Raw genomic sequence first — 17,119 nt, 5'->3', positions numbered from 1 at the left:
ATTTGAGCTGGAAATCTTCTACAAGCTCCATCATACCATGACACCCTCTGAAACTGTGAGGATAAACTCCAAGTTGGAAACAGATATTGTTCATTCCTTAGGCAACTGCTACAATCAAAGAAGCTCACAAAGATCTAGTTGTCTGTACCAAGGAGAAAGTTCTCTTAATGTTCAGTCATGCAGCCTAGTTCTCATTTATTTTAATAAGCATTAGAGGAAGGAAAAAAGATGAGATACCAGACCAACTAATAAAAAGACCCCTTGGTTTAAATGAAAATCTTTTTCATCCACAGACTGAAAGCATAGGGATGTCCAAGTAGTATGTTGGAGGAACAGAAAATCTTAAGGGTGACAGAAGTCTGCCAAAAAAATTGACATTGCCTCGTAGGTGAATACAATAAAGACAGGAGAGCTTCAACAGCAGCAAGGCAAAAATCTCAGATGCATACAAAAGGCCTCATGAAAACAACAATAATGCCCATGGTAAAGGTAGCACCTGAAAGTGGTTAAATCAATTCAAGAATTTAAATCACATAAAGACATGAAAAGCTATGCATTTTTACAGAATTCCAATTTGCAAAAATAGCAGCTAACAATCATGCTGAACCAAGCTAATAAATACTTCTCACACCTCCCAGAAAGCAGCTGCTCTGAAGCAATAATTGACCTCTGGGCTAAGCAGGGATAAAAATGCTTTTGCTTGCTGCAAGATCTAAAATGATCCAAAAAATTCTACAGCATATCCATCCACTGGAAAACAGTGGTGAGTATAATTCAATTACCAGGTGTGAAATAAATGCCCAAAAAATATCTACTGAAGAGATGCATCATTTCACATCAATACAGATATAATGTAAACAAAAATAAAACAATGGTGTATGTACAAAAACATTTCGGAAAACTGCTCTGAGATGAATGCAAGGAAGTTACTGAGAATGTAAATATCAAGACAGGCTAACTTAAAAGACAACCTATAACAATTTATGACTAATATTGAAATATCTGATATAATGCATATATGACGGCATTATGCTTATAGTATAATGCTAAAGCATGCTTATTATGAAACTAAGGATGCTGTATGAAGGCATGCCTTTTTATGTGCTTTTGTTTTAACATAAACCTTCATGCAAGATTTAATGACTGCTAGGCTAGACCAGATATTTCTAAATTAAGTTCTAACATTTATCTATCCTTATACCTCATATAGATTATCTTCACCTTAAAAAAACAGAACCAGACAGGTACTTAGAGGATCCAATGGAACAAGAGAGCAAGAGAGAACAAGCCAGTGTGAGCGAGTTTAAGTGAGAGTTCTCTCAAGCAATTGCAGCACTGTAAATCTCCTTTACTGCAAGGAGCACCCAATGTCTTCTCCAGTGTTTCCTCTTCTGTTTCATATTAGAAGGAATAAAAACAAGCAAGTTTCCTAAAGCTTGGATAAGTATACTTGGAAACACACTAAATTCAAAACATGCAAGCAAGTTTGCCCCACCGTATCTTACCAGCTGTACATTTATAAATTCATACTTAGAGGAAACAGGGATTGTATTTAACAGAATTACATGCTAGGTTTGGAAACACTGCAAAATATTTTTGAAATAAAGATATTTGAATGTATCAGGAGCTCTACAGTTTTGCTTATTCCAAACATTTTAATTAAAGAAAATAAATAGAGAAACTGCATTTAAGTTCCTACCAGCCAAAGCTGCATCCTCATCACTTTCTGATCCATACTGCAATGCCATGGTTATTGCTGATAAACGATCCCCTTGGGCTGATCTTTTGTTACTATAAAAAAGAAAAAAAAATGCAACATTAAAAAAAAAAAAAAAAGGTTTCTCATGTTAACCATTAACAGTCACCCAGAGTATATAAGTAAACAAGTGAAACTCATGACTGTTGCCTACATTATCAGGAATACAGACATGACTATGCAGGAAGAGACTGGAGCCCTTAACAAGAGAAACTGTTAATGATCCATGAGTCTGCCTCTATTTTAAGAGGTGGTCCATCAAACTGAAAAGCTGGACACACAATCAGAAAGCTAGAGCTCAAGCTACCTATCTATCTTCTGTCTTATTTTGAATACTTGAGTATTTGAATTACTGGGGGAGAAAGGGGATGATAACAAGTCCCTCCCAATTAATAACTTTGTCATTTGATCCTGTTTTATAGGATTTGTCTACACGCAGGAATTCAGCACGCTGTAAGCTGTATATGCTATCTTCTCTCATTCCCGCATCCCCACCTTAAGCATTTTCAGCACACAGAGTGCCCGTATGTGAAGCAGCTTCCTCTGCTTTCTAGGTGGAGTAAATCAGTGTCCACGCTGGTATGGTCTCACAAAGACTTCTTCAGCATCCCTCTCTTCCTCCCTTTTGTCCCAAACCTGGGGCACAGCATTTCATACCTACACTGCAGGCTATGCCTGACAATCTGCTTTTTTACTAGGTCAGCTCTTTAGGCACCTCCAGCAATGGGCTCAACCTTGCCCTGTGGGAGCAAAGTGAAGACTGGGAAAAAGCAGATGCGTTGCTTAAAATGACACCAACTCTGTACAAATGCTCAATCCCTTAAAGATCCTTGCAGCTGCTGTGTTAAACCATGGTTTCAGAGTACACACGCAGGGAATTAGCCAGGAGTAGTACTGTTTCAAGACAGTAACCCACAGACTGTAGACACAAGACCTTTGTTAGGAACCAAAATTCTCAGCTGATGACTGGAATAATAAACCAGAAAGCCTCCAGTAATCCAGTCTACTCAGCAAGTTTGCCGTAAATGCATCCCAAATGCAGTACTTGCTTTTTACAGGCTTCATTGGTTTCCATCATCCATCTCTTAATTATTTAGTCCTACTTATTATTTCTTTTTAGTCTCCAAATATAATTTTTCTACATTTACAACACCTTTCCATGTTATTTTTCACCTGCTTTATTTTGTAATGAAGCTTAACATATTATTCTTCAGGACATTTCTAAGGAAATAATTGCATAGAGTATTTCACGACAGATGTTTTGAAATGTTAAATATAAAATCAAACATGGAAGGGTAATTATGGCAAAGTAACTTATGAAATCATACTTAATAGATATTTGACTGAAATATATTTGAATCTCAAATATTGAAGAACACTCTCAACTAAAAAAAAAAATAATTTAAATTTTAGTATTTCCATATGATGACAACCCAGCTTTTCCTCCAAGTCCACAATTTACTTACCGATAATATTTGTTAGAAGAATTTCTCTCATCACCAACACTGCCTTTACCCTGTGAGGAAGGACCTGTCAGCTTGGAAGCAGTCAAATTTGATGGAGTCCTTATGGCAGAAGAGACAAGCCAAGGAAAGGGGAAAAAAAGAAGCCCACCTTAGACCCAAGAAAAGATGCAGCAAGGATAAAGCTTTTTACAGAATTACTTTGATAGATCAGCCAAAAGATTCAGAGACAGATATAAAATGTTTTAAAGCTAAAAGTAAAATAATACTAAGATACATTTAGTGCCCCAGCATTAATATCTATTTTGTTTATAAAGTCAGAGGAAGGTAACATTTAGATTGAGGATTAATAGCTATACACACAGCTCAGCCTATAATAGCAGTGAAAGCAGCCAACAAAATGTTCCTTAGCATCCAGATAAAGCTAATCATACAGATCCAATTATGTTTTATCAATACTTAACAAAATCACTGTCAAGTTGCTTAACAGTGCATATTGTCAAGCAACTTTATTTCATCACTTTAAGGGAGGACAGTTAAATGCACCAACAAAGAGCAATTTAGTATGACAAAGGATATAATGAACTCTGAGATAGAAAAGCATGATTTTTGACACAGAGGCAACACGACTGTAGAACTTAGGTTAGTAGCGTTATGATGAATTTGAGCCTGATCCATCAATGACAAAGAAAAACAGATGTAAATTCAGAAGAAAAATATAGTAACTTAGCTTTAAATGAACTTATGGGGGTATTTTACCAAAATCAGCAATAGGTAAAGGAGACTCCCCTTTGAGACAATTAAGCAGTTAGGAATTTAAATAAAAAATAATGATTCTGTAATGCAGATTCAGCAGAAAGAAACAAAAAAAGGAACACTGGTTCAATAAAAAAAGCAACCAGTAAAATGCAGAACAGCAGGTGAAAGATTTGGTTTTCATGATACTCTTCTCTCACCCCAAATTTTTTTGCATTCAGCCCAATATTACTGTAGCCTGCTTCAGGCTTTTTTTTTTTTTTTCCCCCCAAGTTAGAGAACCAAAGAAGGGAGCTGTCAATTATTCTGACATTCAGCTTACTTCAGGATTTGCAGGTCTATTGAGAACACAGTACATAAGAGAACATCTAGAAAAAGGTAGTTGAGAAGTGGAAATGGGTTGGCAGTGCAAGAGAGGAATTCAGCTAACAAATATCAGTGTGATTTATCTGTCATCCCTTCTTATGCAAACAGCTTTATTTTGGAGAAAAACAGTTAAGCCTCAAAATTAAACGTGACACACACTTGTGACATCCTGAGCTTCATCAATGGCCAACACAGTGAGAAAAATAAAATAAAAACCACATTTGAAATAGAAAACCTCTATGCCTATATGTAATTCTAGTTACTGCAAAGCAAACACATATGTAGTTCAGTGCCTGTAGAATCCAAGGTCTTCTGGCACTACACATACTTTTAAGAAGGAAAATTATTAAAAAAAAAAAAAAAAAAGTGTCAGGAACTACTCCCTAACAGCATTTCTGCTTTTCTATTTTTATATGCTCCAACAATGATTCCAAACATGGGAAGCATGCTAATACTGAACAAATGAACCAGAAAAACCACTATATAGGTTGAATGTTTCAAAGCACCAAATAGTAAAAATCAATCAGGTAACTTCTATTTCTTTCACACATAATAATGCTAGGCAATACTTTTAATACTGACACCTTCTACACATTTTTCAGAAAACAGAAAAATGTAAACTGCCTTTCAGTAAAGGAGTACTAGTGTTCTCAGTTGTACCATATAAACCTTTGCAGGAAAGGACAGCAGTTATTTTCCAGCATCAAATACCAGTAAACAGCTCAAATACATAAAGAAAGTCCACCTTGTAAAGAGTTTGCTAACTCCTTGGATGACTTGCGAGACATTGCTCTATTTTTTTTAGACAAATGACACAGCTCATATATCTAAACCTACTTTTAAGTGTTACTCATAAGTAAAAAGTCTATATGAGAATAATTCTAATTGCATTTCAGATAAGAAAACCTAAAATGACTGCATCACTTCTCTGTATGCCATGGATTTTCACAGGAAGAAAATGCTGTTTCCTAAATAAAATCATTCCATGAAATAAACAGAGCTATCAACAGTGTTTTATACCTGCCTGTTCAAGACTGTATCTATGCTTCACTAATTAATAAGTCCAGATCTTCAGTGTCCTGAGCCTCTTTTCATAGCTAGAAATTGCTTTTCAAACAAAAGTTTATATAATGTGGACTTCCTTCTAAATATCTGTTCCCTGATGTCTTGTTCCTGTGTTTCTGCCCCTACCTAATTAACTGTAAGCTCTTATGTTTCAGCTCCTAACAAGGTTCAAGAATATCCAGCATTTTCATAAAGCGAAGCACAACAAAGCACCTTGTTCCTCACTATTCCTTTTCTGTTATTGACTTATAAACACATATGGTGGAAGTTGGTCATAGCTGAAGTTATAAAAGATCCACTGACACTGTTTTTCACAATCAAGTACATCACAGAAATATTTCACCACAGAAGTATTTCAATAAAAAGTTTCCTTCCAAAAACTATTTGACAATTTATAACTTTTAAATCAACAATAAACTAAGTTTTCAAGCAATTATTTCCACTATATTCTCCACAGTAAAATTATGGGAATGTGTATAGAGATTTTTATATGAGATTATAAAAAGAACTCTATTTGCAGTACCTGATTCGGAGACTTGACTTGGCCAACTCACTGTGTTCAATTTCAGCCTTTTTCATATTAAATATTTTTTTAATTGCATTTGCATCCTGTCAATTAAAAGAATTTTTTTGTTTAATGTTGAAAGTAAAGAATGTTATAGTCAGGTATATCCATCTATCTAAAAATCAAAAACAAAAATGAAGGGGGGTTTACATTTAGATATAAAACAATTTTGCATCAGAAATGAAGTATAGAACAAAGTCTGCCTGAAATACACCCACAGTGGCCTGTAATAACCGAATAGAATAGCTGAGTAGCTTCAAGCTCATTTTTTGTCATATCTTTAAAAAAAAAAAAAATTCCAAAATTTGCAAATTTACACGAATACCACTTTGAACTAAACAGGCAAATGAGTTTCTGTGCCTTTGCAATCAAAAAGTTACTACATGACCGAGCTTTACAATGCTTGCTCTCTCTCATTCTACTCCCATGGACTCAATACTCAGAGTAAGAGTTCACAAAATAGAGATTAGAAGTTTTGAGTGAGGTTACAAGGCTGAGTAAAGTTGGTAGGAACTGAAACTACAAACCAAACAAATGCAATTGGCAAAGTCCAAGAACCACTTACATAATAACGTATACGAGGTCTCGTACTACAAAGCCCTTAAAAACCAAGCGCACAAAGGAATAATTTACCACTGACATTCTCTTACTTCCAGAGTACATGGAAACAGCAATGTGATAATTTGTACACAAAACGCTGGTGAACTAATATGAAAAAGATAGAAGATGCAATTTGGTCAGAAAAATATGGCTAAAAGGAAGAGAATCTTCAAAAACTATGCAAAGAAGGCATGACCTCAGTTTTCAAGCTTATGATGAAAACCATAAACAGTTCCTGCAATCTGGAAAGAGATAACAGCTGAGTACTATCACTATCACTTGAACCTGTAGTTTCAGCCATGTAAATCACAACTACAGGGATCCTCCATTCCTCCAAAGAAGTCATGTAACTCATATCCCAAGATAAAATTTAATCGGAAAAAATTATATACCTCAAGAAAAAAAAATTACGTACACCCCAATTATACTAAAAGCAATATAAAAAAGGAAAAGCCACTAATAGCTATTTTTTTAAAAATGCAAAGAGAGTCTTTAGGGCTTATGCTAAAACTTCATTTAAGGATCAATCAGCACAGAAAGTTGTAAAGAAAATCTGAACTCAAATCAAACTATGAACAACTGAAACTAACCTTGAATACTTGTGATCCAGGCTCATTGTAGGTTTTGGCATTCTTTGCCAGAAGATCTATATCCTTGGCCATTGCATGAATGCTTTTATAAGTTCCGTTCTATACAACAGAAACCAGAACTCGTTAAAGCGGCAATCTTCAGACAGCATGAAAACTAAGTCAATAGTGAAAAGCAAAGGGAATTCATATAGAATAAAGGGAACATTTACAGAAAAATAAGAACGAATTTATAAAGTGAACAGATAAGTATCTGGAAAAAGTCATCAAAAAAGAAAGTAACAGAAGTGCTAAGTCATAGTCCTTACACTTGCTAAGTGAAAGATTGAAAAAATACTTAATACATTAGATTATCTTAATGTTGAAGGGTTCTGACAAAATGTTATTTTACCTTTATTCTCTAGTTCAATTAGTCTATGTGCTATCCCTTACTATTATACAAAATGCTAGAATTACAGAACAATATTTCAAATTACTGGAGAAGTAAGATGAAAAATGCATCAGTACAAAACATCTATTTATAGCACTAGAACAAAAGTAGGCGATGATAACGCACAACCAAGCTTCAATACCTCAATGTTTTACATTAGCAGTACTTGCCAAGGAACTACTTTAAACCATTAAACATCAAGGAACCCAAGATATTCAGGCTCAATGCCAGCACACTACAGTTTACAATGCTTGATCTTCAACATAGCTACTTCTGCAGCATTAACCCAGGACAGAACATTAAATCAGCATAGCGTTCAGATTTTTAAGTAGCACATTGCCTTTCCTACCATCATAAACTTTAGCTTCTAACAATTTTAGAATGCTTACTGTTAAACAAGTCTATACTATGACACATTAACATGCTCATACTGTACCTGTATCCTTTGGGCAATAGTTTTAAGATCTATGGGCTCCTTTATTATTGCATAATAATCTGGATATTGCTGGAAAACAAAAATAATTTATATATTCATATAAACAGTCACAAAGCTATTATTCTAATAGCTCGTAAAATTAGCTATTAGATGAATTGCAGATAAGAACAGTGTAAGCTTCATAAACCTAGCACTAGACTTCAATTTGGGTGAGCCAGATCGTAAGACAGATACAAGGAATTATAATCCATCAATAAACTGACATAAAGGAACAGTTCTGTCTGAAAGCCAAATACGTGGTGATGGTCTTCAGAGTTATTTATTTTGCTGGATAAACTTGTTACAACACACCCTGAAACAGAACAATGAAATCAGACATATTTAAAAAGATTAAAAATTCTGCACCAAAAAAACACAATTAACTAAACTGGCAGAACAGGGCAAGCCCCAGTCTGCAATGAAGGGCTGGGAATGAGTGCGTAGGAGCAAAGAAGGGAGGGAAGCTCCAAAAACAGTTGGAGTTTGCCACTGATGAGACTGTAACAAAGAACTGCATCCTGAGTGTGCCCATCATAGTGTGTAACATCAGTTATATAAATGTCCAGGTTTCCAACTTAGAACACAACCAATATTATTAAAATACCCACCACTTTAGAAGGAAGCTTCTGAAACAGTTCACTTATGAGGCGTCCTGATGGGTTTGTGGCGACAGCTACAGCTTCAAGAAGCTGTTCAAGAATTTCCTTCAGGTAACCTGGAGATGACTAACATAAGAAATGAAATCACAAGGAGTTTTAATAGCAGCCATAGTGGAGTGCTTTAAGTTGCAGTAAAATATACGAATTTACTTTTCAAAGACAGAAAAAATCAGCTGTAAAAAATGGATGCAACTTTTGAAAACAACGTTGTTTATGCATTTAGGTAAAGCACATGAGAAAACTTTAGTTTCACATTTACGCTGCAGACTGTCAGACATACGTTACATATTGTTAGAACAGACTTAGTTGTCAATATTAATGAAAACATGCATCCTAACATCACAAAAACCAGACAAGCCCCAACTTCCTATCATCATATCTGGCTTATAAAAGACTCCAGGAACAGCTGCACTAACTGAATGGGACACACACTGGAAAACGATGTCATTAGACATGAAGCTTGCTTGCATCAAACCTCAATGTTGGCATGATATCAAGCACACATCATACTAGTTTCAACTAAAACAGAACCATGTTTTACCCATATCAGAAAACCTCATAACTTTTTTTTGCTAGGGAAAAGTGAAACGCACATACAATGCTGCGAAATTATTAACTAATGAACTTGTATAGGAAATACCTTTTGGGGCATAATTTAACTATAAAGATGGTTTTTCACATATGGAGGCCAATCTCCCTCTCAGAGTCAGCTGACATACACAGCCATGGCTTCCTCCAACTGCACCTATCATGCCCACACTTACTAATTCAGAATTTGCGCCTTGATTGTCATGTCCTTCCTCATCTTCGTCTTCCTCCTCAGCATCACCTTTTTGAACAAATTCATTTTTTGTGCGCAAATACAACTCCCATAATTTGCAGGCAGCTTTATATTCAGGAGAATCAGGCTGCAAAAACAAATCAAACATTCTACTCAAAATTCAGACCGTTCTTATCTGAAGGAAATTTATAAATTATTAGTTGAAAGGTATTAAATGCATTAAATAATTAATAGAAAACCTGGGAAATTCCTGCTTCAGTCGTTCTTCAACAGAGATGCTAAGAATCGTAATAAGCACTAGAAAATGTAACATCTATCACTCCAAAGCATCTAAGTCTTTTGGAAAACTTAGCAATAACATTACTTGGGTTGAGGCTTGGACAAGCCTATTAGATGAATCTGGAGAAATAATTAGGTTTTGTTGCAGCATAACACGACTGGTATTTAAAACAGACTAAATATCAGTATGCCAGAAACATGATTCAAGCCAATACTGCTGCCATTGTGTGGCACTTGAAAATTAATTTCTGTGGAAGAAGAATGCCAATAAGTGTGCCAATATCTTTGAAAGCACTGCCATGATTTACAGTCTTCCATAACTCAGCATTAACTGTGAAATTCCAAAGAACTTGACAACATGCTACCACCTGAGTACACACCTAGGTATATTTTTTGAAAGAGCTAGAAGCATTCGTCAGCAAATTAAGTTTTGTAAATACTGTGTTCGTAGTGGCAGACAAGCATGTGCCTATTAACATTACTACTTAAGAACTTTACCCAGAAAAAAAGACTGCTTTTCCACTCTTCTGTATTTTTCTTTCCCTCTCCTCTGTCACTTAACCTCTATTTCAGGTATTCCTGCAGATATGTCACCTTATTACTACTGATTACGCTCTTCTTCACTCTCTCAACCTCTGACAGCTTGCAATACAAATGAGAAACCAATATGAGAACTATTCTTAAGCTTACCTTATTAGACTTAAATATTCTCAAGACATTAGACCAGGTGTTATTTATGAGGAACAGATTTAAAGAGTATTCTGCTCCACGAGTCTGCTTCCTTCTATATTAATGCAAGATGCTCAAAAGTGTAAGATTTGAACCAAAATACTGAAAAACCAAAGGCTTCCATTCTAACCTAGCATTGCCAATAAAACACCTGCTACAATAAAGACCTTGACAATGAATCAGCCGTCCCTGTTTTATATGCATCATTGGAACTGCCATGTTCCAATGATAAAAGATGGGTAAGATAAAAAAGATTACAAAAATAAGAGGTTATGTTTGTGTGCCATACCTCCAGCTCACAACTCCGTATTTCTCTGGAAACGTCAACATTCCTTCATTCTAGAATGACGGCTACCTATTTCTATTCTACATGCAAGATTTTTACAGTACAGGCATAATTTTGAGTCCACTATTCTGTAGGCAAAGGCAGCACACATTTTGTAAAACTCTAATCATTCTTTCCTGCCATCAAGTCCTTCTCCCTCACATAGAAACCATGAAAAAGCCAACATTAATGGGTGAGTGCCTTGCAAAGCTTCAGGAGTACACAATGAATTTGGAAATCTTCGTACTTTTTCTACTGTAACCAGAATGTCCAAATGCATTAATCCATAAATCTGATTGTTTTTCAAAAAGCTACAGGCACACACAAATGTAAACAAAATAAACATTGCTTTTCTGAATGTCACCTGGTTACACTGGTTGGGTTCAGAAAGCAGTCATTTGGATCATCTCCAAAGTCAAACATGAAAGGTAATATTAGCAGTTTTAGATATGCTGTATCATCTCAGTCACTACATACAATTTCACTGTTTTATGTATTTAACATAGCCTTCCATTAAACGAGATTAATCCAATTTTTTCTCACTTCCTTAAAGCAACTGTAATAAAAACCATTAACATCTGAAATAAAACATGTACCCAGTTTGGGGGAATGGACATGGAGGTTGCACCCTTGATGAAACACATCTTCACATACACTCACAATCTATCATCACTGACCATGATAACCAATGTGCCTTTTTTTCATATTATTAAGTGGCCAATGGAAGAGAAAGATTCAACACTCCTACTGTATGCTTGCTGTTATTTATATACTGTTCCCTTTGGGGAAAAAAAATCTTTTTCTATTTCAAAATGTCACACAGAGTGTGTTGTAAAATGGGAAGGCTTTGACAGAGGAATATTTTTGTCAGTTTACATCTCTATTTTTGCTTTCTGTTTCTTTTGGAAAACTACATGAAGACCCTCCCCACATTATTTTATAGTTTTCCACAGAAAAATGGCTATAGTAGGACATCTTACAAAGATACGGTCAACCTTACGGAAATATATGCAGATAACTGCAATGTGTGCTGTTCTCTTACCAATAATAAAAGCTAAACTAAAAAGTTTTTTGGCCAAACCAAGGAAGAACTTGAACATATCTCTACCACTTTTACAATGAATTTGAGCCTTTATATGTATTTTCCTCACCTTATAGTAAGCCTTCGCGTTGTTAAAGAGAAGCTGAAAATCAGCAGTCAGCACGTTGACATCATCATATTCCTCCATCTTCAGCTTTTGTTGGATTTTCATTAAATCAATTGGCTGAGAAACCACTTCATAATAATCTGGCTGATTTCTGTTGCAATGACGAAAACAGACATTATATTCCAAGCAGTAAAACCAAAACCACAGCACTAAAGTTTGTATGTGTCTATGACTAAATAAAACAAAGAAAGTTCCAATACATTTTTGTTACAGCTAAAAGATCTGGACAGTGGTCTACTTGTAGGCTTACTTTATTACATGTTCTGTTATCATCCTCAATTTTCTGAGTCTAAGATAAAATTCAGTCTCTTACTTTATCTACTGCATTTTCAAGGGTCACACCTATTAAACTTCCCAAGATATGCCCTTATAAAATATTCCACTTAAGTGGTGGAATGTAATACTAAGTCAAAGACATAGATGTTTTAGGCAGGTGTCACAAGAAACATTTTAAATTAATTCAGTGTGTCCTGTTTTGACTGAAAAAGGGCACCAATGTTAGCATGTCACATTGAATAATTACATCAAATACTCGTATCAAACACTGGTGTGAAACTATGATAAATTTAGCTTAAAATTTTCACAGCTATTAATGCTGAAGTATTCCCCAATATCCACTTACTCCCTAATTAAATCTCAGGTTCAAGGCTTAACCAGAACCATGATCTTACCTTCGCTTCGGTGCCCTAATGAAAAGCTCACAAAGGAGCCTGCCCTGTTCATCTTTGTAATCTCTGATGGTGTTGTAAAGTTCATGGCATACAGCAATCTAAAATGCAAGAACAATAAAGTAATGAAAAAGGAGAAAATTTTCAGGAGGTAACAAATCAAAGCCTGCTTACAATGGGAAAGATAAGCTGTCAATCCACAGTGTGCTGTAAAGAAGAAGTGTGAAGAAATTGGTGGATCTCATACATTAGAACCATACCTGACAAATATGCCAGGTACTGCAGAATTTTAATTTATTTTTTTGAACACAGGCAGCTTTCTTTCAATGCTAATTCTAAGTAAAACAACCAAAATGTAAATTAATTCAGTACAATTCTCTCTGAGTTATAGACATCTAAAACAATGGCAGGAGTTCTTCTGCCCTGCAATTAATTAAAATTAGACTGTTAACTCAAAGGCATAACAGAGACATTGTACACTTCAGCAATCACTGCCTGTGCTGTTCCCCACTTATCTCTCTGCATTTGCTATTCAGACACAGCTCTCAACTTCTGCACGTTATGATTTCAGCTCCTTCTCCAACATCCTTCCATCTGCTAAAATCATCAGCAAAAAAAGAAAAGCAGCAAAAGGAAAATGGGAAAGAAAAAGATGAAACTGGAGAGACAAGAACAAGCCAAAGCTGAACGAGATCCTAAACAAAGCTTAGCCAAGGCAGCAACAGATTCAGGGCCAGTGTATATGTACTACATATGACCATCCATTTTACAATCCAGCATTTCCCAGACAGGGATACAGTATCCCCAAGAAAAAAAGTTGTGTATAATAAGAAGGTACTAACAGGATCTACAGTTGGGAGATTAGAAAGTCTCCTCCTCTTTCTGCTTGGGCCTGGTATATTCGTGGAGTGGTGGCCGTCATCAAAGTCTCCTCCGCTGACACTGCTGGAAGGCGAGGTAGCTCTTCGCCTCTTGGAACCCATGGCATCCAACTTCTTCTATAATGAAGAGAGATGTTCTTAAACTCATGGCATTGCATCCAAACTCTCTGGTGAGAGCTAACTATGAAGCTAGCAATGCTTTAGGATGAGTCACATATGTTTGTTATATACTACAGTTCAGTTAAGCCATAGATCTAAACACCAGCTTTTTGAAAATTGGCAGGAGTGAAGGGAAATCAAAATGGTCCTACAGTTTTATAGTCACTGATGACAGCAATGTCAGAAAGCCTAGGGCTCACAGTGATGAGGATGAATTTAGCAGCTCTTACTAGGATACGTTCTTAAACTACCTACATTTTTATCTCATCCCATGCATGATAACTAAGCGAGAACTGCTGTTTTACAGGAAAGAGCTGTACAAAGACAAGTGCTCAGTTCTGATGTAAAAGCACGTCATTCCATGCCAAATTAAAAAAAAAAACAAAACACAACAAACAAACAAAAAACCCAAACAAACAACAAAAAAACATGAACAAAACAAATTACAAACTAAAATTCAAATGGCTACTGAATACCTTGTCTTAGATTCAAGCCAAAAAAAGGTCCGGGCCATCATGTGACCTACTACTCCCACTTTATGTGTAGAAGGAATGGCTCAATCATCAAGAAGTAGAAAAAGCCACCTCCTTTTTTGGCCATAGTTTTCCATTTATCAGCAGAAACAGTGACAAATGAATAACCACCATCCAACAACTATGGTGATTTATGGAACAAGTTGTTGGCTCTTTCCCAACTTCCAGTGACAGCATCATAAAAATAAATTTATTTGTAGCTGTCTCAAAGGCTGAAGACAGAATAGATCCATCTATCCCAGCCTATACCCATTTTCCAACCAAATCAAGGAATTTCTTCTAGGAAGCACTCAGTTGATTTACAAGGTACGGCAGCACAACATAACCGCATTAGAGCATTTATGTTAGAGACAGAATTAATTTCAAGCACACAAATGAGATGAATAAGGCAGGAATAATTAACAGTTAGGATAAAGAAAAGCAAAAGCCTAAGGCAGAGAAATGGAGAGAATGGTGCACATACAATCAATAATTTACCAGATTTACCAGAGTACAACCAGCACCTCGAAAAGCCAGTCTCCTCATAGTGTCTGATGGCCAAGTAGAGATACTGGGAGAAGGTAACACTCTAAGAGTAGCAAATCAGCAATGGTGTTAGTACAGTCAAAACTGGAAGACAAGAAAAAGGAAAGACAGAGAGAAGAAAATGGAGAGTAGCTATAGATAGACAGATTATTAAATATTAATAATAAATATAATATAGATAGATAATTAAAGAATAAAATCAAAGACTAAATTGAATAATTAGAGTGACAGAAAAAAGAAAGAAACAGAAGGTAACTTTTTTTAGCCTAGCAGAAACTCTACAAAGTAATTTTGTACACAGAACGCTAGACACTTCTGTCATTTTTACAGTAAAAACACATTTCTCTAATGTTCCTGAATGCATATTACAGATTTCACAGCCACTTGCAAGAGAATGATTCATCAAGCAGAGCAGGGAGTAAACATAAGCGATATCTGACCTGAGAGTAAAAACCAGAAAGCAGTAAAGCTTACAGAATGCAAAGTAGTACAGTGCTTGTAACAATAAGAAAATAATTTTTAAGGTCAAGAAACATTTAACAGACTCTCTAGTGATGATGCACTTCCATCAGTCTTCAGAGCGGATTTCTATCCTCATAAGTAAGCAGCATCAAGGATCCAGCCATACAGGTTCACCACAGATATACCTGTTTCAATTTCTAATCAGTCTCCAAGTCTGCTTTTTTCCAGAAATTACATGCGAAATGTACAGAACCATTTTATGGCAAAACGATTGCTTCGATTTAGTTCATACAACTCCTGTCTTCAATAAAACCCCACAGAGACTGTCTTCCTGTTCGGTATTCTGGACATTTTCATAACACGCATATACAGAGAATCTTTGCGCTTTATTAGCAGGCAATTCATCTCAGGAACGGACAACCAGCCTGTTGCTTTTGGCACTGCCTGCAACTTTTATCTGAGCGCTACAGTCTCAAATGGCTAACACCAGGAGCGTGCTGATGGGGAGGCTGCTAGAAAACACAAGTTCTTGGTTGTGAAAGAAAGGCAGGAGGGACTACTGGAATCAATAATTCTGGTTCACCCAGGAACCCAAAAGTCCACTCAGTCCAATCCCATCCTGAAATAAAGATTTGGGGAGCCTCCAACCAGCACCTGCCTGCAAACTGCACATAGGCTTCTCCACGTCCGTTATCTGAGGCACGTGCGCTGCAGCTTCTCAGCCATACACAGATGCTGGTGTACACTTGTATGATCAAGACACCTGGCCATTCTGCACGCAGCCTCCAAAAACATTTTTCTCCTCTAATAACTGAGGAAGGTGCAAAACACCTATCACAGTCTGAACAACATCATGAATACTCAGTGAGAGAACTGCTTACGTAAAACTCCTACAAATTTCAGGCTCCAAAATGCAAACTTCTCTCTAGATCTCCATGCTCATAAACACAGATAATCCTACTGCGCACAGAAATGTATTCTGTTTTACTTAAGAACATGTCTCCTAGACTTTCTTCTGCAATGTAGCTGCTAGCTCACAAGACTGTCAACGGTCGCACCAAGAATCTCCACGGCTACAAACAAGCCACCTCCTGTGCAACAGGAGCTTGGGCATCTTCTTAATAATTGCTCACATTGCCCATAAAAATGTCACATAACCATAGACATCTCTATAAGAAATGCTTTGGCCATTACTAATATACATGTATACGAATATATACACAACGGGTGGAAGATTGCCTCTCCTGAAAGCTGTACTACTGATCACCACAAGCATTAGCCAGTCTAACACCTCATTAAATGAGCAGTTTTTACGTGCATTTGAGATAACATGCTTAAAACAAGCTAAGGAGGTATCTATCACACATTTCATTTTCTGCCTCCAAGTAGAAAAAAGCTAAAAGCCGATAGATACCACAGAAAGTATTTTATCGTTATCAGGATCTCCCACGTTTCAACAGAAATACTCAATAAATCATGGTAAATTTAGCAAACGGAACAAGGGAGGGAAACACTGCCAGAATTTCCCGCGATTACCGATCACATTGAAACCAGCTACAACATAGGAAAAGTGGGACGGCAGCAACCAGACACTATAAAAGGACAAAGTTGGTAAAGAAGTGAGAGGCACAGCATATCGATCGTTTCATCAGCACTGGGACAAGAGGCAAAACACGTACTTTCCCCGAACCGTCCCGCAGGCGGGCCCCTGCCTGCACCCGGCTCGCAGCCTGCCCGGTTTATGAGGTGTTACCGTCGGCCGGAGAAGGCGACAAAGAAGAACACCAGTTCGGGCCCCGGACCAGCCTGTGCCCTCGCGGCCTGACAGGACGATGTCCCCTCCCCGA

The 17,119-nt window shown here is 36.6% G+C and overlaps 1 protein-coding gene across 10 annotated transcripts in view; it reads right to left on the bottom strand.

Moving 5' to 3' along the window:
• PBRM1 (polybromo 1) overlaps positions 1 to 17,119 on the bottom strand; it is a 64,204-nt gene that overhangs the window by 46,433 nt on the left and 652 nt on the right. For 4 of the 10 annotated variants that reach the window (XM_072875860.1, XM_072875856.1, XM_072875861.1 and 1 more), the window contains exons 2-11: positions 13,555 to 13,710; positions 12,716 to 12,813; positions 11,988 to 12,135; positions 9,487 to 9,630; positions 8,672 to 8,788; positions 8,025 to 8,093; positions 7,162 to 7,260; positions 5,930 to 6,015; positions 3,223 to 3,321; positions 1,700 to 1,791 (exon numbers count right to left, since the gene is read on the bottom strand). In XM_072875860.1, coding sequence (XP_072731961.1) covers positions 1,700 to 1,791; positions 3,223 to 3,321; positions 5,930 to 6,015; positions 7,162 to 7,260; positions 8,025 to 8,093; positions 8,672 to 8,788; positions 9,487 to 9,630; positions 11,988 to 12,135; positions 12,716 to 12,813; positions 13,555 to 13,695 — 1,093 coding nt within the window. In that variant the 5' untranslated portion in view covers positions 13,696 to 13,710. Of the gene's footprint in view, positions 1 to 1,699; positions 1,792 to 3,222; positions 3,322 to 5,929; positions 6,016 to 7,161; positions 7,261 to 8,024; positions 8,094 to 8,671; positions 8,789 to 9,486; positions 9,631 to 11,987; positions 12,136 to 12,715; positions 12,814 to 13,554; positions 13,711 to 16,951; positions 17,089 to 17,119 lie in introns of those variants that run through there. The other 6 variants (XM_072875855.1, XM_072875858.1, XM_072875862.1 and 3 more) reach the window with 3 other exon arrangements.

Source organism: Ciconia boyciana, chromosome 11 (assembly GCF_034638445.1).
Source record: "Ciconia boyciana chromosome 11, ASM3463844v1, whole genome shotgun sequence".
Lineage (NCBI taxonomy): Eukaryota > Metazoa > Chordata > Aves > Ciconiiformes > Ciconiidae > Ciconia > Ciconia boyciana.
The sequence above is the reverse complement of the archived record's forward strand: the minus strand, read 5'-3'. Positions and strand labels throughout refer to the sequence as shown.